This window comes from Pongo abelii, chromosome 2 (assembly GCF_028885655.2).
Source record: "Pongo abelii isolate AG06213 chromosome 2, NHGRI_mPonAbe1-v2.0_pri, whole genome shotgun sequence".
NCBI lineage: Eukaryota > Metazoa > Chordata > Mammalia > Primates > Hominidae > Pongo > Pongo abelii.
Window position 1 is genome coordinate 36920780 of NC_085928.1, and position 23725 is coordinate 36944504.

The 23725-nt window shown below is 33.9% G+C and overlaps 1 protein-coding gene across 16 annotated transcripts in view; it reads left to right on the forward strand.

Moving 5' to 3' along the window:
• Positions 1 to 23725, forward strand: part of SENP7 (SUMO specific peptidase 7) — a 210146-nt gene that overhangs the window by 171416 nt on the left and 15005 nt on the right. For all 16 annotated transcript variants that reach the window (XR_008523624.1, XM_024245271.3, XM_063721819.1 and 13 more), the window contains 6 exons: positions 2149 to 2295; positions 10801 to 10834; positions 14390 to 14569; positions 18082 to 18350; positions 20271 to 20404; positions 21809 to 21925. Coding sequence is in view for 15 of the 16 variants with exons in the window: in XM_024245271.3 (XP_024101039.2) it covers positions 2149 to 2295; positions 10801 to 10834; positions 14390 to 14569; positions 18082 to 18350; positions 20271 to 20404; positions 21809 to 21925 (881 nt within the window). In the remaining variant the exon portion in view is untranslated. The remainder of the gene's footprint in view (positions 1 to 2148; positions 2296 to 10800; positions 10835 to 14389; positions 14570 to 18081; positions 18351 to 20270; positions 20405 to 21808; positions 21926 to 23725) is intronic.

Below are 23725 nucleotides of genomic sequence, written 5' to 3' on the forward strand. Positions count from 1 at the left end.
AAGCAATCCTCCTACCTCCACCTCCCAAAGTGCTAGGATCACATGCATGAGCTACCGCTCCCAGCTGGTACTCTTTCTTGTTATTAGTCTGTGATTATTCTATTTGTAAGAAAAGATCATTGACCACCAGTGTAGAATTATGGTAAACTTATCTTGTTTTGTTTTGGAATAATGTCAGAGGCTGTTATTTTGCAGAGTATGATGAAGAGTTGGCCCGATCTATGAAAACAGTTTGGTCTGATTATTGTTTCATGGGTATTTTCTTTTGTATTTGGTATTCCATGTAGAAATCACCTCAGCAGCTTTGTTCTGAATTTTTGCAAAAATGAACCATTTTTACCAGATTGGGTCAATATCCTACTTGATGGTTTAGTTGCATATATAATTAAAAGTGTCATTGTTGATAATGAATTTAAACTTGTAGAAGAATTAGGTCTTGGCAGGGCATAAATTGACAATGTAGTATGAAATGATCATATTATAAGAAAATAACGTATCTTGTGGAATTTACTACATTCATAATCACAACCAAGCAGCCAATACTGTGGAGTGGAGATCTACAAAGACAAATAAGGCAGAATGCCACATCTCTATGCTCTCTCTTGTTCCAGTTTTAAATGAATTATGAGAAATATGGATTGGTCATTTTTAGGAGCCAACTAGTTTTTACAAAATGTGAAGCCCAATGAGAAATTATTTCTATACCAACTTCTCATTTTATCACTAAAAAAGCCCACAGTTATTTGTCTGACTGATGTTGGAGCTACCTGATTTGATTTGATTGATTGATTCCCTTTTTTACTTAGGGAATAAGAAGATATTAATAGTATACTAAGCAATAAAACATGAGAATGACAAAGAAATTCAATTAAGCAGGTAAATGGCATTATGAGCTGGGTTTAAAATAATGAGTATGATATATGTTTTAGATAAGGATTAGTCACATTTGCTAGAGGTAAGAGGGGAGTGAGTACATATGCAAAATAACCGCTTTAGTAGTAATCTGTTTGTTTGGTCATGTGTGATGTTACGGATAATGTGCAGAGGTTAGGCACATTTGAAAAAGTTGAAAAAGTCATCTGAAAGTAGTGTAAATTTCAGAAGAAACAGTGGGAAAGAGTTGCTGCTGATGTTGCCTGGTTTTCTATTATAATTTAAAAGCAAAGTTATATAGTCACTTGCGTGGAAATGATATGATTTTTGAGGTTTTAGGCAAGTATAAGCCATTTCTGGTTGGTTGTCTTCAAACATAGAGTATACAATAAAGCATATAAATTTGATATAACAGGTGGTTCTTAGGTACTTACATTCCTTCATGGCATATTAAAAGTGCAGTAGCACACAGGCATAAAGATGGGAAAAATAGACATTGGAGACTCCAAAAGTAGGGGGGAGGGATGAGGAGAGCCAGGGCCATAAAACTTCCTGTTAGGTATTATCTGGGTGACAGGTTCAATAGAAGCCCAACCCTCAGCATCACGCAATATTATCCTTATAACAAATCTGCACATATACCCCCTGAATCTAAAATAAAAAAATTTTAAAATGCAGTAGCAAGAACATTATTTTGGTTAATGGAAACAATTTTATGTGGTTGAAGTGACACTGGACCTGAAGAGAGAAACCTGCGTTTGAATCTTTGTTTTGCTTCTTACTGATCGCATGATGTTAGGCAGGTCGCTTAACCAACCTAAATATCTGTTAACTTTATTTATGAAATGGAAAACTGAAAAACCTGCCTATAGAGTGGTTGTGGGGATTAAAAGAGATAATATATTTAAAAACCCATTTTAAACAAAAGTACAATATATGTTTAAAACTTTCTTCTGTCAAGTTAAAAATTAATAAAATCTATTCGAGACTATTGAATGTGAGACCATGGCTTTGATACAGAGGAGTATATATTTCTGGAGCTTAGGCTGTGGAATTAATTTTGGATTCAGCTATTTAGTGTAATTTTCTCAAAGGTAAGTCATATATTTTTTCAGAAAAAAATCTAGATAGCTATTTCTTCACAGTAAGAACAGTATAAAATTCTTCAAAAATTCACTAATAGTAATTTAAAGAAGAATTTGATGGTGAAAGTCACTTTCAGCATTTATATAATACTTAAGAGTTATATGCATTTTATGATTTATTCCTTTTTAGATGTCATCTGAATTATGCCCATATAATCCTGTCATGGAAAACATTTCCAGTATTATGCCTAGTAATGAGATGGATCTACAGCTGGATTTTATATTTACTTCTGTTTATATTGGTAAAATAAAAGGGGCTTCTAAAGGTTGTGTTACAGTAAGTATATTTTCTTTAATTTTCTTTTAGTTTGGATCTTGGACAAGGCATTTTAATTTTTTTCCTTTTTTTTCTTAGCACAAATAAGAATAGAATTAAGATTTATATGGGACACTTTGGATATGTTGAAAGTCATTATACCTAATTTGAAATGTGTCTTTAATTCTCCCCTCCTAAAATCCTACCTAATCTGACTACTCTAATGAAAATCATGTGTGAAAAAAAAATCACATGTATTGATAATCTTTGGGTTCTAAAAGTTATTTGATGGTAAAGTAAAATTTTTTTCAAGGTATAGTTTGGAGCATAAAGAAGAAATCTCATTTTGCCAGTTTAAACAGTTGTAAACTGACTTCTCCAAATTTCTAAGTTAAGGATATCCAGGAACTAATCCTACTCTGTTTTTCTAATTAAAAAAAAAAAATACTCCTCCTCACCTACTGTATATGAAAGTGAGACTGGATTCTACTCGGTTCTCTATTTTTTTTTTTTTTTTTTTTTTTTTGGAGGGGGACAGAGTCTCACTCTTTTAACCAGGCTGGAGTGCAGTGGCGCACTCCACTGATCTTGGCTCATTGCAACCTCTACCTTCTGTATTCAAGCGATTCTTGTGCCTCAGCCTCCCGAGTAGCTGGGACTACAGGTGCGTGGCGCCACACCTGGCTAATTTTTGTATTTTTTGGTAGAGATGGAGCTTCACCATGTTCGCCAAGCCGGTCTTGAACTCTTGGCCTCAAGTTATCCACCTGCCTCAGCCTCCCAAAGTGCTGGGATTACAGGTGTGAGCCACTGCGCCCAGCCAGTTCTCTATATTTTCTTACCATTTCAACCTTTTAAAATCCTAATCATCTTTTAAAGCTTCTCTGATATACTGACTCTTCCAGGAAACTTTCCCTGATCCCTCCTTTTCAGACAGAATTAACTTCTCCCTTTGCTGTACACTTATAACACTTCATTTGTACTTCTAAGATTTATTCTGTGTGTTTTATAATTACTTATATTCTTATATGAACTTCTCCATTAAGCTTTTAAGCTGCTTATGGTGAAGAGCCACGGTTTTAGTTCCTTTTATACCTTCCATAAATGTTTCCACTCTAAGTAGGCACTTAAATGTTTGTTGAAGTGACTGTGTCAGATTTAGTAACTCAGGCATTTTTTATGGCAGTTTCATTAATATTTCACTGTGTTAGGGATAAGGCAGAGAATATAAAAATGCTAAGATATGGTTTCTGCTTTCAGGGAGCTTTTAATCTAATGGAAGAGAAAGACACATAAATATTTACATTATGGTAAAATATAAAACAGAAGTATGTACAAGAAGGGTGCATATGGCAATGGATATCTATCAATGTCTGGAGGAATCAGGAAAGGCTTCACAGAGAAGACAGCACATGAATAAGACATGAAGTACCTGTTGTTTACTTGGTACCCATGCAGACAAAGACCTAATCCCAAATTCTGAGAAGTGCAAATAATAGTAGTTTGTGATGTAGTCAACATTGCTTTGAAAGCTCAAGAATGAATTGATTTAAAATTAATATTTTTTTGGCCACTGGTTTTAAATGATTTTGGCATGTCTGGGGTGATTTTACAATTCTTTTTCTTTGAGGAATTTTATTCATTTTTCAGGATTTTCTCCCCTATTTTACTTTATTATTTTAAATTCAGGTTTACCCAGTTATTTCTGTTGAGTTCTTTGTAATGGCAAAAAGTTGGATAACCTAAATATATGAAAGTAATTATTAGCCAGGGGGGAGGAAAATCCAATATAAATATTAAACAATGGAATTTCTATTAATTAATGTATTAATTATATTATTACACAGTCAGGTGGGCATGTTATGCTCAAAAACCAAGATCAAGCGAAAAACCACAAACAAATTAGTAAAGGAACAATATTACAAACACATATAATCTTGCCTATTTAGAGACAGCTGCCACTCACTGTATAGTATATATCATTGCATATTCTTCATACATATATAGATACATTAAAACAAAGGGATATTACATAATATGTACTATTTTGTAACTTACCATAATTTCATTAATTTAATTCCTCTACTTATTTTGGGATATTTGGGTTGTCTTTAAAAATTTTTAATTGTTGGTCATTTCAAATTGTCCCAATATTTTACTATTACAAATAGTAGGGAACTGCAGATATTCAGTAAGCACTGTAAAGTGGTCCTAAAAATTAATTGTCAGAAGTCCTGGCCAGGGCCATCAGGCAAGAGAAAGAAAGAAAGTACATTCAAATTGGAGGAGAGGAAGTCAAACTATCCCTGTTTGCAGATGACATGATTCTATGTCTGGATTCTATATATATATTTATATATATTATATATAAATTTTCTAGATATAGGATCTCAGCCCAAAAGCTCCTTCAGCTGATAAATAACTTCAGCAAAGTTTTAGGACACAAAATCAGTGTACAAAAATCACTAGCATTAATGGCTTTTCCATATTCTTTATATGTGGACAATTTTTCTCAAGGGTAATAGCTTTCCTGTGAAATAAGGTGTAAGCACAGATTAAAAGTTTTGCCACATTCTTCACACTTGAAGGAGTTTTGCCAGTATGAATTATCTTACCTACAATCAAGTGTGGCAACCATATAAAGGCTTTGTCACATTTTATACATTTCTAGGGTTTCACACTAGTATAACTTTTTTTTTTTTAAATGTATTGCAAAGTTGGAGGTGTTGGTACAAGCACTGTCACATCTTTCAGGTTTGTAGAGTTCCTCTTCAGCATTAATTATCATGTGTCTCTTAAGAATTGAGAACTTATGGCTAGGCGTGGTGGCTCATGCCTGTAATCCCAGCACTTTAGGAGACTGAGGCAAGTGGATCATCTGAGGTCAGGAGTTTGAGACTAGTACGGCCAACAAGGTGAAACCCCCTCTCTACTAAAAACACAAAAATTAGCCAGGCATGGTGGTGGGCACCTGCAATCCCAGCTACTTGGGAGGCCGAGGCAGGAGAATCGCTTGAACCCAGGAGGCGGAGGTTGCAGTGAGCCGAGATTGCGCCATTACACTCCAGCCTGGGTGACAGAGCAAAACTCTGTCTCAAAAAAAAAAAAAAAAGAAGGTTCATAGTTAATAAAAGCATTAAAAGTGCAATTACTGTCAAAAATTCTTTCAGAAAATATAAGCCTTTAAAGTGAAGAAGAGTATTTATTCTGAAGACAACCATTACAAATGTAAAGGGGGTTGTAGTACCTTTACTTGTATCACAGATCTTATTGCACACATTTTGTACTAGAGGAAAACCCTGAAACAGTTGCTCAAGCTTTTTTCAGCATCAGGGAATTTATATTGGAGAAGAGTCCTACAAATGAAATGAATTTGGAAACACTTTTTTTTTTCAAAAATTACTGCTTAGAAAACACCAGAGTTTATACGAAAATATATTTTTGCAGATGCAGTAAATATGAAAAAATATTTAATTCAAAATTGATTCTATGTAAATATCAAGGAGTGTACAGTAGAATAAGGTACTGACACTTCAGACATTACACGAAATCAGTGTTGAGTATAAAAACTAATCTACAACTAAAGTTGTTAGATAAATTATTTGTATATAACTTTAAAGGGAGTAGGTTTTTTGAAGCATTGTAATTACATTGAAAATATACTTGTTTCCTTGAAAAAATATTTTTGAAAAGTGAATAATGATGTAATACAGCTTTCAAATTACTTTATGCTGTTATTTTATTCCTATTGTATTCACATGTGAAAGCATGTGATCAATTGTTGCTGCATCAGAGATATTAGAGATTCTTTTTTATTAGTTGGGCATTATTTATGACCTTTTCTATAAAAGAATAAGGAGATTAAAATGTAAGATGCATGATGAAAATGTAAGTGGAGAGGCTCTTTGTAGTTAACTTATATTAAGTAACGTATAAGGTAGGTGTTTAGAGTAATACTTTCCAACATTATAGTGAGAGGAAGGAATGATTAATTATAGTTAAAAGTATATCAAATAAATTAGTATATTATTTTACTAATTGTACTTTTATGTAATAAAATGCAGTACATTAAAAAAAATCACTAGCACTCGTATACACCAACAGCAACAAAGCCAAGAGCCAAATCAGGAATGCAGTCATTCACAATTGCCACAAAATGAATAAAATACCTATGAATACAGCTAACCAGGAAGGTGAAAGATCTCTACAATGAAAACTGCAAAACCTGCTCCAAGAAATCAGATGACACAAACAAATGGAAAAACATTCCATGTTCATGAATAGGAAGAATCATAGAATTAAAATGGCCATCTTGTGCAAAGCAGTTTATAGATTCAGTGCTATTACTATCAAATTATCAATGATATTCACAGAAATATGAAAAACTATTTTAAAATTCATATGGAACCAAAAAAAAGAGGCCTGATTGCCAAGGCAATCCTAAGCAAAAGGAACAAAGCTGGAGGCATCATGTTACCCAACTTCAAACTGTGCTATAGGGCTATAGTAATCAAAACAGTATGGTACTGGTACAAAAACAGACACATAGGTCAATGGAACAGAATATAGAGCCTGGAAATAAAGCTGCACACCTATGACCATCTGATCTTTGACAAAGCAGACAAAAACAAGCAATGGGGAAAGCACTCACTATTCAATAAATGGTGCTAAGATAACTGGCTACCCATATGCAGAAGACTGAAGCTGGACTCCTTCCTTATACCATACACAAAAATCAACTCAAGATGGATTAGAGACTTAAATGTAAAACCCAAAACTATAAAAACCCTGGAAGACAACCTAGGCAATATCATTCTGAATATAGGCACAGGCAAAGATTTCATGACGAGGATGTCAAAATCACAACAAAAACAAAAATTGATGGATCTAGTTAAACTAAAGAACTTCTGCACAGCAAAAGAAACTATCAGCAGAGTGAACAGACAACCTACAGAATGGGAGGAAATATTTGCAAAGTAGGCATCTGACAAAGGTCTAATATGTAGCATCTATAAGGAACTTAAATTTACAGGAAAAAACAACCCTATGAAAAAGTGGACAAGGGACATGAGCAGACACTTTTCCAAAGACGTACATGTGGCCAAGAAGCATATGGTAAAAAAGCTCAATATCACTGATCGTTAGAGAAATCCAAATCAAAACCACAGTGAGAACCATCTCATACCAGTCAGAATGGCTATTGTTAAAAGGTCAGTAACAGATGCTGGCGAGGTTGCAGAAAAAAGGGACACACTGTCGTTGGGGGTGCAAATTAGTTCAATCATTGTGGAAAGTGATGTGGCGATTCCTCAAAGAGCTAAAAACAGAATTACCATTCAACCCAGCAGTCCCGTTACTGGTATTATACCCAGACAAATATAAGTCATTCTACCATAAAGACAGATGCATGTGAATTGCAGCACTATTCATAATAGGAAACACACGGAATCAACCTAAGTGCCCAACAATGACAGATTGGATAAAGAACACGTAGTGGGAGTACTATGCAGCTAAAAAAAAGAATAAGATCATGTTTTTTGCAGGAATGTGGATAGAGCTGGAGGCTATTATCCTTAGCAAACTAACATGGGAACAGACAACCAAATACCGCATATTCTCAGTTATAAGTGGGAGCTAAATGATGAAAACTCATGGACACAAAGAAGGGAGTAACAGACTCTGGAGCCTGCTTGAAGGTGGGAGGAGGGAGAAGAGCAGAAAAAATAAATATCGAGTACTAGGCTTAATACCTGGGTTTCAAAACAATCTGTACAACAAACCCCTGTGACACAGGTTTACATGTATAACAGACCTGTACATGTACCCCTGAACCTAAAATAAAAGGTAACAAATTTTATTTATGTTTGCTGGAACATTTCTTTTAATTAGATTAAAAACTTAAATGTTTAATTATAGGAAAGTGATTTAGCAAATCAAAGTAAATATATGCATGTGAACAAAGGCTGAGAAGAATTCTACAAAAATTAGGACAGTTATGATGGAGAGAACGTAAGCAATTAAAAAAAATTTAAGTATAATGAATAACCTAAAAAAGGGAAAAGGGTAAAAATTTCAGGTTTTTCAGGTTTTTATATATATTCTTTTTCAGACAGTTCAGGATGCACTGTAACAGAAATTAAAGAACTTTTTTTTCTTTTTTGGTGGGTAAAGATATTAGAGAATTAAATTAATTTATTCTCCATACATTCAGTGACTACCTACCATGTGTTAAGCATTATTGTAGGCACTGGAGATACTGTTCTCACTCTCACAGTAGTTACAATTTAGCTGAATTAGAAAAATACTTATGGCTGGAAATTATTACATAAATTAGAGCCATGTTCCTATAGTTAGACACTTGTTATTTTTTTAGTGTAGCAAATGCTGCAATAAATGTAAACATTGTCTTTCTTAAAAGTCTTTGTGATAGAGAAATTAAGTAATGCTATATTCAGATAACTATTAGCTAATGTAAGAAATTATAAAATAGCTCTTATTATTAGCTTTATTCTTAAGTTTAAACAAATTGGTATGATTTCAGAGAACTAGGTTTACCTTACTGCCACAAAATTTTTCTTATTTTTAAATCTAGGGGTTAAGTCTGCTGGGAGTAGGGTTTTAACTCTGGAGAGGTAACCTATTGGCTTAGTCATTATTCAGAGGTATAAATGAATATCAGATCCTTGCCAAGTAGAACTAAGTTTGATAGCTCCTGAGCATTTGATGGGGGAAAGTGAGAGAATAGTGTAGTAAGTAGCAGGTGGGGACATACAGATGCACTACTTCTACTTTATAATTTGGAAGTTATGGCTGTGCAAATTCTGAAAGGCAAACACCGCTTCTGTTTATTTTTTAGTACTAGTGATTTATGTTTGCCAAGATATATTTTACAGGATTAAAGACCCTGTGAAACATGCCAGAAAGAGTTTGGAAAGGGACAGTATACATTAAATATGGCGGCAGTTATGTGAAAGTAACAATAATTAGATATTTGATTAAATTATGTAACATTCTTGATCAGATGCTAGTGTCTAATGGTAACAACTTCCTTGATTAAGGGTCTTACTAAAGCTGGAAGAAGTTCAGTAAGTTACCTAAGTTTACCTACTTACTACCTGTGTAAGTGGTAGAGACGGTAGAGGCAGGATTTTAACTCCAAGCTGGGCTTTTAGCTAATCATGATCTATTGCCTCACATTTGGTTTTAGTGGCTGACTTACTCTATGGAATGTAGGGTTTTATATTTGTGAAAGTACAAGATGAAATAATTTTTAAATTGGAAAATAAGTGGAGTCAAAATAAACCTGTGGTTTCACTGAACATTGTTTGATACTTATATGGAGCTCACATACCAAGAACATTTTGATTTCGTTTTGTGCTCACAGACCATACCCGATTTGATCAACAAAATGTATTGAACAACAACAACAAAACTTAACTAAATAATAAATAAATAGGTACAAATTCATTTGATATTAATGGAAAAACAAACTTCAAAGCAGAAGTCTGCTTTAGATAGTACATGTAAGATTTAGCTAGGTGCTCCACAACCCTATTATAAAAGCAGCTCTTAAGGAAGTCAGATATATACAAAAGGTACCTAGAGAAAATAAGTGTCCTGGGACAGAAGGAGCAGAAAGAGCAGGAACCTCAGTTGGAAGGGAATTTATAACATGAAACAAAGAAAGATGAATGCTAGGAATGAAGACGGTGGTGCCCACCTAAAAGTCATCCAGGGAAGAGGGTGTGCTGGCTTAGGGACTTAATTTATATTACCATTTTGACAGATGCATCACTGCTGTGAATGAAGTTGAATCTATGACTTTTGTAGCCATTTCACATTAAACAATTGAATTTTCTGGTTCTGCTTTTGTATACATATGTAACTAACCTCCACATTGTGCACATGTACCCTAAAACTTAAAGTATAATAATAATAAAATAAATAAAATAAAATAAAATAAAATTTAATTGGTAGTTTTTGTACAGAAACAGAATATTCACATCAGGTTGAACACAAGCCTTCTGACAATTTTAATTTCTCATTATAAAATAATATGTTGGCATTTTGGTTTGTTTAGCAGTTTCTTATGAGTTTGGTTAGTGTGAGTTCATTACCAAGGGAATCATCGTCAGCTGCTGAGTCAGCAAAGCCAAAAATCAAACTCTGTTTTATGGAATATTTATATTTACCAGAGTCACTGCTACTTAGAGGTCTCTTGGCAGTTTCTTCTGGGCTTTGTCTTAGTGTTTACATTTTCAGAAAACATTTTTGAAAAATATATTTATTAGTCTTACTGGTTTTTGTAAATGAGCATATTGAGAATTAAATTACTTACATGGGGTTCTTAAAATTTCCATAAAACTAAGTCTTTGTAGTGAAATATTTTATTGGTTTATTGATTAAAAGGCTTGAGCACTTATAATGTAGACTTTGAATATGTACTTGTGATTTGAAAAAAAATAATTTGAATAGTAACACATTTTGAGGGATAACTCATTGTTTGCTTTTTAATTTTTTCTTCAGATCACAAAAAAATATATTAAGATCCCATTTCAAGGTAAGTTATCATTCTCTTATGAACTTGTCTTTTTACTATAGTTTTTAGTATAAATTTAAGTAAAACTAAGTTTAATAATGTTTCACCTTAATATTTTTTAGCAATTCCAAATGGAGTAAAAATGTTTTATAATAGACTTGTTCTGAAAATCGTATGCTGTTGTTTTAATGACTATAAATCAAACAGTGTTAAAGGATTCATGGTAATTTCTTGAGATTAACAGAAATACAGTTTTGATAGCAACAATATTTTGGTATATATAAAAATGGATAACAATAGTAACTATAAGAAAAAAGCATACGAAAAATGTTTAATATTGCACACAAACATGTAAAATATTTTTGCATAGAGGGTAGGAGAATTTTATACAATTGCATATCTGAGTAAGGGAAAGTAGACTGGAAAATGTACCTGTGACTTATAGAGACTCACACCATTTTCTCATTCTCTTCCCAACTGAAAACCTTTCAGAATAAATTATGACACTAAGAAAACCAATAAACAATAGAGGATAATCTTTTTATATAATGAATTATAAAAAGAACAAGGAAGAAAAACACACAAATGGCATAGATAGGAATTAGAGAAGAGGAGGCTTCTGTTCCAAGATTGGAGATGCTATCAAAGTAGCTTTAGTTGGATTGGTTGGATTTAGTTGGATTCCACAGATACTTTATGTACAGAATCCAAAACTATGTTATGATAATTGTTCTAATAATTTGATTGCTTACTATATCTTAATTAAGTATTAAGAATATAAAGGGCACAGAATAAGTATATTGATAGTCCTAAATAGGAAATATTAATAAATTATTAAGGAATAATGTAATATTTGTTCTGTAGAAGAAACAAAAAAAGTCATGTGATTTTAAAAGGGGGTGATAATTTCAGAAAAGATAGCACTACAGTTTATAGTTAAAGACCCGGGTAACAGAGCTACCTCTCAAATTCTTGCGATACAAACATCAAAAACGATATTTTAGATTTTCACAGTTAATATTTATAATATTGCTTTCTTATTTTATAACTTTTCTATTGCGTATAATTTTTAAAAGACAAATTTTATTACAGATTGTGGAAAAATACTCTTTTCAGTGATAATAGGTTTATAATTTTATAATGAAAGAAGAAAATATTAGTCTTCTTCCTCAAATCCTGGCCAAGTTCCCATAAATATTTTTAAAACAAAGCATGCGTATAAAGGTTTTTGTAGGTGGGAACCTGAGGGTCTAAATGTTTCCTCTTTTTCTATGCAGCTGGGGAAAAATTGATTTATCCATATTTATATTAGGTATTAATTATGTTTGGCTGTTAGTAACAATGGCATAAAGAAAATATTTTATTTTTCTTTCACATAGAAGAAATCCAGAAGTAATCTGAACTGATGTGATGTTTCCTTGGTCATCGGGGGGCATATGACCCTGACACATGAGTTGCATTTTTCTATTCTGTCATTCCTAATACATGACTTGCATCCTCAAGTTTGTCTCATGGCTATTATTGTAGCTCATACTCCATCACCATGTTGGTATTTTAGACAGAAAGCAGTAGGAAGGGGAAAACGTAAACAGAGCACATGCTACCAATCTCTTGCCCTTTTAAGGAGCCTTCTTGGATGTCTGTGTGACATAACCTTTTCTGCTTACATTTTATTAGCTGGCTAGTCAAGCCCACACACCGATTTGTAAAGGAAGCTAGGAAATAGAGTTTTCAAAACTGTGTATCTTGCTTCCCTCAGTAAAATTAGGGTTCTGTTACTGAGGAAGAAGAAGAAATGGGTAAGTGGGTAGGCAACTCCCACTTTTAGTATCTGCTGTACATCTGTAACAGAATAAACCATATATTGGGGGCAGACTTGGTAATGAGGTATAAATTTTTCTCGTGATGGTGTTAAATTCCTTTTTAAAAAGATAATCTTTTTTTTAAATTATACTTTAAGTTTTAGGGTACATGTGCACAACGTGCAGGTCTGTTACATATGTATACATGTGCCATGTTGGTATGCTGCACCCATTAACTTGTCATTTAGCATTAGGTATATCTCCTAATGCTATCCCTCCCCGGAAACCATCATTCTCAGCAAACTATCACAAGGACAAAAAACCAAACACCACGTTCTCACTCATAGGTGGGAATTGAACAATGAGAACACATGTACACAGGAAAAAGATAATCTTTTAAAGTTGTCTTCCTAAAGAAAATTTAGCTTTCATTCTAAAAACCAAGAACAATTAGATTAGTAATAGTTGTGTAGATTTCACAGAAATAGGATCAAATGTACCTGTGGGGCTGGTGAGCTTCATGAGAAAGAAATGCTGAGTAGTATTCTGAGGGCTCTCATTCTGGTTTTGATTTAAGCTTTGCTGCCAGTTTTTACTGACAGTTTTCAGAATGGAAGAGTTACAGTATGAAGAATAGAATGACTGGCTTGGGAACATTAAGATGACTGGTAAATACTCATCATGGAAAGATTTTCATATTTTAATGTTCATGTGAATCACGGGGTTGGAGTGGGCTGTTAAACTGAGATCTACTGGTTCAGTGGATGTAAGGTGGGGCCTGATAATCTGCATTTCTAACAGTCTTCCAGATGATGCTGATACTAATGTCACAAGCTCAGCTTAGACTGCACTTTGAGTAGCAAAGTTCTAGGAAATAATGCTGGGAGGAATACTAAGAGGTGTGTTTTAAATAGGTGCCCATCTTGGGTTTACTGTTGACTGATATTTGTATTCCAGTTCAGTTGCTTGCTGTCTTGCAGTTGAACTATGTGACCTTTAGGACTTCTTTAAATCAGTTTTTTAAAAAATATTTCTTTGAATTAAAGAGTAAAAGTCCTCAGAGGAGATTCCTTTAGCTCCCTAAGAGGGAGAAAGACTAATAATTTAGAATGATCATCTAGAAGTTTTGAGAAGTAAAACCTGAAGGAATTTTAAAAGAAATGTCTCCTTAGACCATTCAGAACCTCCTGATTTTCTTGAGACTCTTTTGATAGTGGCTCGTCTGTATAGCGGAATGCAAATGCCTTAGGAGAAGAAAGATGGGCAGGAATTGGCCTATGATAGCACTTGTGATCTTGGTTTATATAGTATTGACCAATATAGAAAAGGTGGAAATATATAATTTTCTGAGTTATACTGTGCTTACTTTTCTGCATTGATAGACTTTTTTTTCCTTTTTGCTAATGATTATCAGAATTCCTGGAGAGAATTCTCTCCAGACAGTTTTTATGCTATGAATATTTAATCTCAAATTTTCCCTCTCTGGTTATAACTGAAATCATATAATGTGAGAGATTAAATCTCTATTTAATTGTCATTTAATAATTATTTAGCCCTTCCTAATTGTAATGTGATTTTTTTTTTACTCTAATAATACTGCTTGGGGCATTTTAGCTAAGGTTAGCAAAGTGCACTGGAAATATATTTTTGAAAAAACTTCTATATAATTCTTTTTTTAAAAAAATGTAGTGTATTAACAAGTGTCATATAATGTTTAAGTGGTGTATTCTTAAATAGATTAATTTTTTAAATTGTTATCTTTTATTTGTTTCAGTGTCCCTGAATGAGATTTCATTGCTAGTGGATACCACACATTTAAAGCGGTTTGGGTTATGGAAAAGTAAGGATGATAATCACAGTAAAAGGAGTCATGCTATTCTTTTCTTCTGGGTCTCTTCAGATTATCTTCAGGAGATTCAGACCCAATTAGAACACTCTGTATTAAGCCAGCAATGTGAGTATAAAATGATTTCTAAATTTCAGGATAACTTGAAATTGTCCTATACATAGTTTTTTTCTAAAATAATTTAATAGAATGTTATTTCAGTGAATTGAAATTAATTTTATTTAGTTAAAATAATTTTTTTTCTTTTTTTTTTTTTTGAGACGGAGTCTCTCTCTGTCACCCAGGCTGGAGTGCAGTGGCACTATCTCTGCTCACCGCCAGCTCTGCCTCCCGGGTTCACGCCATTCTCCTGCCTCAGCCTCCTGAGTAGCTGAGACTACAGGTGCCCGCCACCACGCCTGGCTAATTTTTTGTATTTTTAGTAGAGATGGGGTTTCATCGTGTTAGCCAGGATGGTCTTGATCTCCTGACCCCATGATCTGCCCGCCTTGGCCTCCCAAAGTGCTGGGATTACAGGCGTGAGCCACCGCGTCCGGCCCTAATTTTGTTTCTTAATTTTAGGATAGATTATTTAATTCACATAATTTCTCCTTATAGTTGTATTCAACCAATTGAAATTCTCATCTAAAATAAAAAGAATAGCTTAAAAAATCTTAAATGTTTACCTTGAAAATTGTAAGTTCTTAAAAAAAGAATGCTTTATCTTTTAGTCATTTGCCATGTTTGACTACTTTCCTTCCTTTCTTTCTTTTTGTTTGAGACAGAGTCTTACTCTGTTGCCTGGGCTACAGTGCAGTGGCATGTTCATAGCTCCCCACAACCTCAAACTCCTGGGCTCATGCGATCCTCCCACCTCAGCCTCCCAAGTAGCCGGGACTACAGGGGTGCAGCACCACACCTGACAATTTCTGTCCTTCTTTTTCTTTCTTCCTTCTTCCATCATCTTCCTCCTCCTTCCTCCTCTTTCTTCCTCCTCTCTCCTCCTCCTTCCCTCCTCCCTCCTTCCCTCCTCCCTCCTCCCTCCTCCTTCTCCTTCTTTTTTTAAACAGATTGAAATCTTTTATTGAAATTTTTTTTTATTTCCATTAGGTTTTTGGGAAACCGGTGGTATTTGATTACATAAGTTCTTTAGTGGTAATTTGTGAGATATTGGTGCACCCATAACCCGAGCAGTATACACTGAACCCAATTTGTAGTCTTTTATCCCTCACCCCCTTCCTACCCTTTCCTCCTGAGCCCCCAAAGTCTACTGTATCATTTTTATGCCTTTGCATCCTCATAGCTTAGCTCCCACTTATGACTGAGAGCATGGGCTGATTGGTTTTCCATTCCTGAGTTACTTCACTTAGAATAATAGTCTCCAATCCTATCCAGGTTGCTGTGAATGCCATTAATTCATTCCTTTTTATGGCTGAGTGATATTCCATCATATATATGTACCACAGTTTCTTTATCCACTCATTGATTGATGGGCATTTGGGCTGATTCCACATTTTTGCAATTGTGAATTGTGCTGCTATAAACGTGTGTGCAAGTATCTTTTTTGTATATTGACTTCCTTTCCTCTGGGTGGATACCCAGTAGTGGGATTGCTGGATCAAATGGTAGTTCTACTTTTAGTTCTTTAAGGAATCTCCACACTCTTCCATAGTGGGTGTACTAGTTTACATTCCCACCAGCAGTGTAGAAGTGTTCCCTTTTCACTGTATCCACACCAACTTCTCTTATTTTTTCATTCTTTGATAATGACCATTCTTGTGGGAGTAAGGTGATATTGCATTGTGGTTTTGATTTGCATTTCTCTGATCATCAGTGATGTTGAGCATTTTTTCATGTTTATTGGTCATTTGTGTATCTTCTTTTGAGAATTGTCTATTCATGTCCTTAGCCCACTTTTTGATGGGTTTGTTTTTTTCTTGCTAATTAATGTTTGAGTTCCTTGTAGATTCTGAATATTAGTCCTTTGCTGGATGCATAGATTGTGGACATTTTTTTCCCACTCTGTGGGTTGTCTTTTTACTCTGCTGACTGTTCTTTTTGCCATGCAAAAGGTTGTTAGTTTAATTAAGTCCCACCTATTTATTGTTGTTTTGGTTGCATTCGCTTTTGGGTTCTTGGTCATGAAATCTTTGCCTAAGCCAATGTCTAGAAGGGTTTTTCCAATGTTATCTTCTAGAATTTTTATAGTTCCATGTCATAGATTTAAGTCTTTGATCCATTTTGAGTTGATTTTTGTATAAAGTGAGAGATGAGGCTCCAGTTTCATTCTCCTACATGTGGCTTGCCAATTACCCAGCACCATTTGTTGAATAAGGTGTCCTTTCCCCACTTTGTTTGTGTTTGCTTTGTTGGAGAATCCAAATCTGTAAAGGGGAAGTCAAACTGTCACTGTTTCAGGATACAAAATTAATGTACACAAATCAGTAGCTCTGCTATACACCAACAGCGACCAAATTGAGAATCAAATCAAGAACTCAACCCCTTTTACAACACCTGCAAAAAATAAAAATAAAATATGTAGGAATATAGCTAGCCAAGGAGGAATATAGCTAACCTCTACAAGGAAAACTACAAAACACTGCTGAAAGAAATAATAGACGACACAAACAAATGGAAACACATCCCATGCTCATGGATGGGTAGAATCAATATTGTGAAAATGACCATACTGCCAAAAGCAATCTACAAATTCAATGCAATTCCCATCAAAATACCACCATCATACTTCACAGAACTAGAAAAAACAATCCTAAAATTCATATAGAACCAAAAAAGAGCTCTCATAGCCAAAGCAAGACTAAGCAAAAAGAACAAATCTGGAGGCATCACATTACCTGATTTCAAACTATACTATAAGGCCATAGTCACCAAAACAGTATGGTACTGGTATAAAAATAGGCAAATAGACCAATGAAACAGAATAGAGAACCCAGGATACAGAATAAGCCCAAATTATTTCTTCTTTTTTTTTTCTTTCTTTTTTTCTAGAGATCAAATTTAGTAAGGTTCTTTCTTACCTGTTTGATCCCTCTACCTTTTTCCTACTCTCCTGCACAGTAAAGATGTTAAATAGTGAACTAAATTTTATAACTTTCAAATTTGTTATTTTCCTGTCCTAATTACTTCTAGTAGGAAAATTCATGATTAAATAGCAGAGAAGTTGGGGAAAATAGAAACAGCCATTTATAAGCATTATCTGGGAAGAGAATGTCTTGAGATCACCATTGAAATGACTGAGGAGAAAACGTAGGAGGTGTTTAATTGGAATACGTTTCTAGTTGATAGAGTTGATTCATAAAGGAGGCTAGAGAAAAATAATTATTAATTATTCATACATTCATTAACAAATGTTTATTACTAAATGTCAGGCACTGCAGATATAGCAATCAGTACTATTGTGACATTTTAGTGCAGTAAAATAGGAGTCCACCAATTGTGAGTTTTGGTTCTGGATTACTAATGGCCTACTTTTGGGATATTAATTTGCCTTGGTTATTACCTAAAATGCAAAATACTTGGGTTTATATTCCAACCTTACTATTATTAATAATTAAATTACTTTTATTATAATCCTCTTGAAAAATAATACTATTGATACAAATTATTTTTTCCTTTTGTAGCAAAATCTAGTGAATTCATTTTCCTTGAACTACACAATCCTGTTTCACAAAGAGAAGAATTGAAGCTGAAAGATATTATGACGGAAATAAGTATAATCAGTGGAGAATTAGAGCTTTCTTATCCGTTGTCTTGGGTTCAGGCATTTCCTTTGTTTCAGAACCTCTCTTCAAAAGAAAGTTCTTTTATTCATTATTACTGTGCTTCAACTTGTTCTTTCCCTGCTGGTGTTGCTGTTGCTGAAGAAATGAAGCTGAAATCAGTATCTCAGGTTAGCATATCATAAATATAATCGGCAGAGAAGGGGGAGGTTCAGAAAACATTTATTCATTGATATTAGGCTGCTTTCAAATGCTACATTTTGTGAAAAGGGCACAGGAACCAACCCAAAAGAACTCCCGTTGCCAATGCTGGAACAATTTGTTAAACAAAATCAATAATGACAGCATGGGATTATAACCAAATAAAAAATAAATATTTATGAGTCTATATAAATAGATAACTGAGTAAATGAATGAATAAATAATACATGGTGGATAAGGGACAATTATATCTTAGAAAAAAATCCAATTAATAAATGAAAAGGAATAAGAGAAATAGAAAACCACAAGTAGAACACTATGTTTATGATTATTGCAGTCAAAGTCCACCGATAGATGCTAAATTTAATGAGTAAAAATTTAAGTAGAAACAAAATATATGCATAATCTCAAAGTCTCTAGCATAAAATATGTATTATTTACAAAAAGAAAAGTGGTAACTTTGCAGTGGAGAAACCTTGTAGACATCACTTTAACCAAGTTATCAAAATGAACATCACCAGTAATAAGACATATTGATATAACACTCCCCTTCATATCATGCACTGAGAAGTACCACATCACTTCTGTGGTATTCTTTCCAGTAATATGTAATCTCAATATAATTATGAGAAAAGTGAGACAAATCCTGTTACAAAATAATTCACCAGTACTCTTTAGAAGTATCAAGGTTGGCCGGATGCAGTGGTTTACACCTGTAATCCCAGCACTTTGGGAGGCTGAGGCAGGTGGATCACGAGAGGTCAAGAGATTGAGACCATCCTGGCCAACATGGTGAAACCCTGTCTCTACTAAAAATACAAAAATTAGCTGGGCGTGGTGGTGCATGCCTGTAATCCCAGCTACTCGGGTGGCTGAGGCAGGAGAATCGCTTGAACTCTGGAGGTGGAGGTTGCAGTGATCGAGATTGTGCCACTGCACTTCACCCTGACTACAGAGCGAGACTGTCTAAATAAAAAAAAAAAAGTACTAAGGTCATGAAAAACAAGGAAAGACTAAGGAATTGTAGGATCCTGTAACAGAAAAAGGATATTAATGGAAAAGTGAAATCAAAATGAAGTCTGTGGCTTAGTTAATACTATTATGCCAGTGTTAATTTTTTAGTTTTGGTCATTGTATTATGGTTGTGTATGATAAGATTAGGGGAATTTGGGCAAGGTTGATTTCTTTCAACTTTTGTAAGTCTAAAATTATCTTGAAAACAATAGTAAGTTTTAAAATGCTATGTTTATTTTTATAGGAGGTTGGTAATACACATGTAGCTTATATATCTCTGCCAAATAGTTCTAGAAAGAAAAGAATTTATTAAGAAGCTATGGCATACTCATATATACACCTGTGCACATGCATGCACATACACAGGTTTGGCCAGAGGCTAATCTTTTATTCAAAAGGCCTATAGAAAGCCACATTAGTGTTAGATAAAGTATAAGACTTCATCTCTATCTTTCTTTATGTATAATGTTGTCAATATTTTGCATCCTAATTATATTGTATATATATGAATTTATATATTTTCTGTTTAGTGGAATTACATTATTATAAATGTAACCTCTTAATTTTAAATTTTATTTCCTCCTATTTATTACATTTTTTGATTATTTTGAACTGCAAAATTGTTATATTCTTCTTTAATTCTGTAGTCCATATCTGTAAATAGTACTTCAAGTTAAGCTTTGACCATTGTTTATACAATATCTTTTCATCACAAGTATTATTTTGGTTTGGTTATATCTATAGAAAATCTAAAAGTATAGATATAATTCATAGGGATTTTTAAAGTCACATTTTCTCTCATAAGTCTACGTTTTGACTTTGTTCTTTTGAAAGTTATGATGTTTGAGACCCTTTTCCTTGCTACTTTCTGTCAGCCCTCAAACACAGATGCGGCCAAGCCTACTTACACCTTCCTGCAGAAGCAAAGTAGTGGTTGCTACTCCCTTTCTATTACATCTAACCCAGATGAAGAATGGCGAGAAGTCAGGCACACTGGACCTGTTCAGAAGTATGTACTGTCATGGCATGTTTGTAGTAGATGGGCATATTAGTAGTTTTTATTCATGTTGCTGCTTTTCAGTAGTTTAACTTTTGAAATGTTTTAAGTTTTACTTTCATGCTGATAGTAATGGAAATAGGTTTTTTTAAAGAAATTATGAGGAAGTTAAAAAATGTATTAAGAAAACAATAGGTGCCATTTTACTTACTTTTATGTCAGTAAGACATAAATGGCAGTGTCATATTTGGTAAGATTAAAGTGTTTATTAAAAATATTTGAGTAGCAATGTATGATTTTAAAAATTCTGCATTCCTTATCTGAACATATGATAGGGAAAATGAAATTGCTTACTGAAATATGCTTCAATTTAAGGTACTTTGGAGTTTGTTACAAGTTCTCTTTCAGAAGTTGCTTCTTTGTTCATATTTCATCCATGTCTTCTCATGGTGCTAAGGAAGAGTATGGAGTCTGTGCATTTAATGGTGATTTCTATACCTGCATGTGATTCTATTTCTTTGTTTTGGAAAAAGACACTTGAAAGAAAGACTAGGATAGGAAAATAGCCAGTAAGGTAGAAACTATCATATTAGCACTTTAAATTTACAGTTTTCTTTTTTGATTTAGGTGCCATGGTACTAAGATTAAATCAATGTGGATGACTCTTACCATCCTGAACCTTTCTGGTGCAAGAAGTACATATTATACCTTCATTTCTGACTACATTTTTCATTGAGTACTGCTCTACCTATTCCAAGATTATAGCCTGGAATTCACAACTGGTCTTATTTCTAAGCTTTAAGAGAGAATGCCAGCAGAAGGATGACTAATTAGTTGTGATTAAATTATTTGTTTCCTTTGTGGTCTCTTAAGTTTTACGTGGCAGGCACTTTTTATGGGGAGGCTTGCCTCCTAAGCTCCCGTGTTATTTCTTTTTTGTCCAGCTGCTGGTATAGATTAGCCACCAGGAGCAGAGCACAATTTTTGACTGCTAGCTTTTCTGAAAGGAAGGGAACTAGTCTTGAGGATTCAAACTTAGAAAGCAGAGAAAGGAAAAGCTATATTTTATTACATCAGTTTATTGAAAGTTAAAAATTATGAAGAAGAGAAACATCTTCAATGGTATAACTGATTGTGAGATAAAACCTATTGATTAGAGACTAATTCAGATAGTAGCCTATTGAGACTAGCCCACATGGGAAGTACTGGAAAAGAAAATACTCAATCGGAGTACCATTTAGTAGCTTGTAAGGATAAAGGAAGGAAAATATCATTGTTTATGCCTGGTCAAATGTTTTTTACCCTACAGATTTGAGTTACAGAATACCACTGCCCAGTTGTTGTTTCATATAAGAAATCTCTTAGATAATGAGATTTTCAATATCAGTATATTTTAACTTTATTTTTACTTTTAAGGTTGATTGTATATCCTCCACCACCTACTAAGGGGGGATTAGGAGTAACTAATGAAGATCTGGAGTGTTTAGAAGAAGGAGAGTTTCTTAATGATGTAATCATTGATTTTTACCTTAAGTAAGTACAATGATAAATGATCCTATATGTTTTACAGATTTTACTGAGAAACTTAAAATAAATGTCTTTATCTCTGAATTATTTTAAATCCTGTTAAAAGTAGCCTGCCAAGATTTCAGATTTGGAAAATTTTTGCTTACCAAGGTTTTCTAGAATTGACTAATTCAGTTTCATTGCTTTACTTACTGTGGATGCTATATAGTTAGAAGAGTTGCTGCTTTTTTGCTTTTTTAGCTTTTGTTAGTTTTTGATATAAATTTCTTTAACTATTGTATTATGGTGGTGAAAGAAGTTACTTATTAATTACAAGTCATTTTGGGAACTAAAAACCACCAGCTCTATTTAGATATCTGTTGTATCTTTTTTTTTGTTTGAGATGGAGTCTCGCTCTTGTCACCCAGGCTGGAGTGCAGTGGCACAATCTCTGCTCACTGCAACCTCCGCCTCCCGGGTTCAAGCTATTTTGCTGCCTCAGCCTCCTGAGTAGCTGGGATTACAGATGCCTGCCACCATGCCCGGCTAATTTTTGTACTTTTTGTAGAGATGGGGTTTCATGTTGGCCAGGCTGGTCTTGAACTCCTGACCTCAGGTGATCTGCCCTCCTCGGCCTCCCTAAGAGTTAACTATCATTTTAAGAATCTATATCACTTAATTTCTCCCCCAACTTTTTGTATAGCCGGAGCTGCAGGAATTGGTATGAAAACATTTAAAACTTTATGCAAAGGAAATTTGCTTCTAGCCGTCATTTTGTACTGTATCTCTAGACCTAGATTCCCAACAGTTGATGGAGATATCTCCTAATTATTTTACACATCTCTCCCAAACCAAATTTATTATAATCTTACCTAAGCTCTATTGTTTTACTAATAATACTAGTAATCTTTATCCCAGTAACTCAGGTCAAAATCTCACATTATATTTACAGACATTGTAGATTTAATCTCTAGGAATTAAATGTGGGTCTTTTTTATATCTTCCATGTTTCTTTTTGAACATGTGGAATACAGTTATAATTGTTTTAATATTCTTTTCTGCTAATTCTAATATCTCTTGTCAGTTCTGGGTTCAATTGACTGATTTTTCTCTTCATTATGAGTCATTTCTTTGTGCTTTTGCATGTCTGGTAATTTTTTGATTGGGTGCTGGATATTTTTGTATTTATAAATATGCTTGAATTGTGTTTTGGGACACAGTAAAATTATTTGGAAAATGTTTGATGCCTTTAAGATTTGTTAGATGAGGCCGATAACTTAATCTTACTACTGAGGAAAGACCTTTTTGAGTACTCTACCCAATGTCTCAGGAATTATGAAGTTTCCAGTTTGGCTGATAGGAACAGGTACCATTCTTGGTCTCTGTGAGCACTTGGTATCATTCTCTCTGATCTTTTTGGGTAGTTCTTTCCCTATCCCTGGGTACTTTCCTCACATACATTCGGTGTTTAATACTATCCTAAATACTTGAAGAGGACTCTCTGCAGCTGTCTGGAGTTCTCTGTATAGCTCTTTCCTTTCCAGTGTTCTGATCTGCAAACTCTAGCTACTCCATTTTTAAAAAACAATCACACATTTTCAAGCCTGCATAAACTATAAAGAATAGTAGAGTTTTCTAATTATGAAGGGGTTAATTACTAAGTGATTGAATTATAAGCTTATATGGAAGGATTGTTTTAGTACAGAAATGCACGAAGAATTTAGAGATGAATCATAACACACAGTTATTAACATTTTTCTAGATTTATTTAGCAGTGTCACAATTTCACTTTTATATTTGAGTATATGATTATTTGATTAATATTTT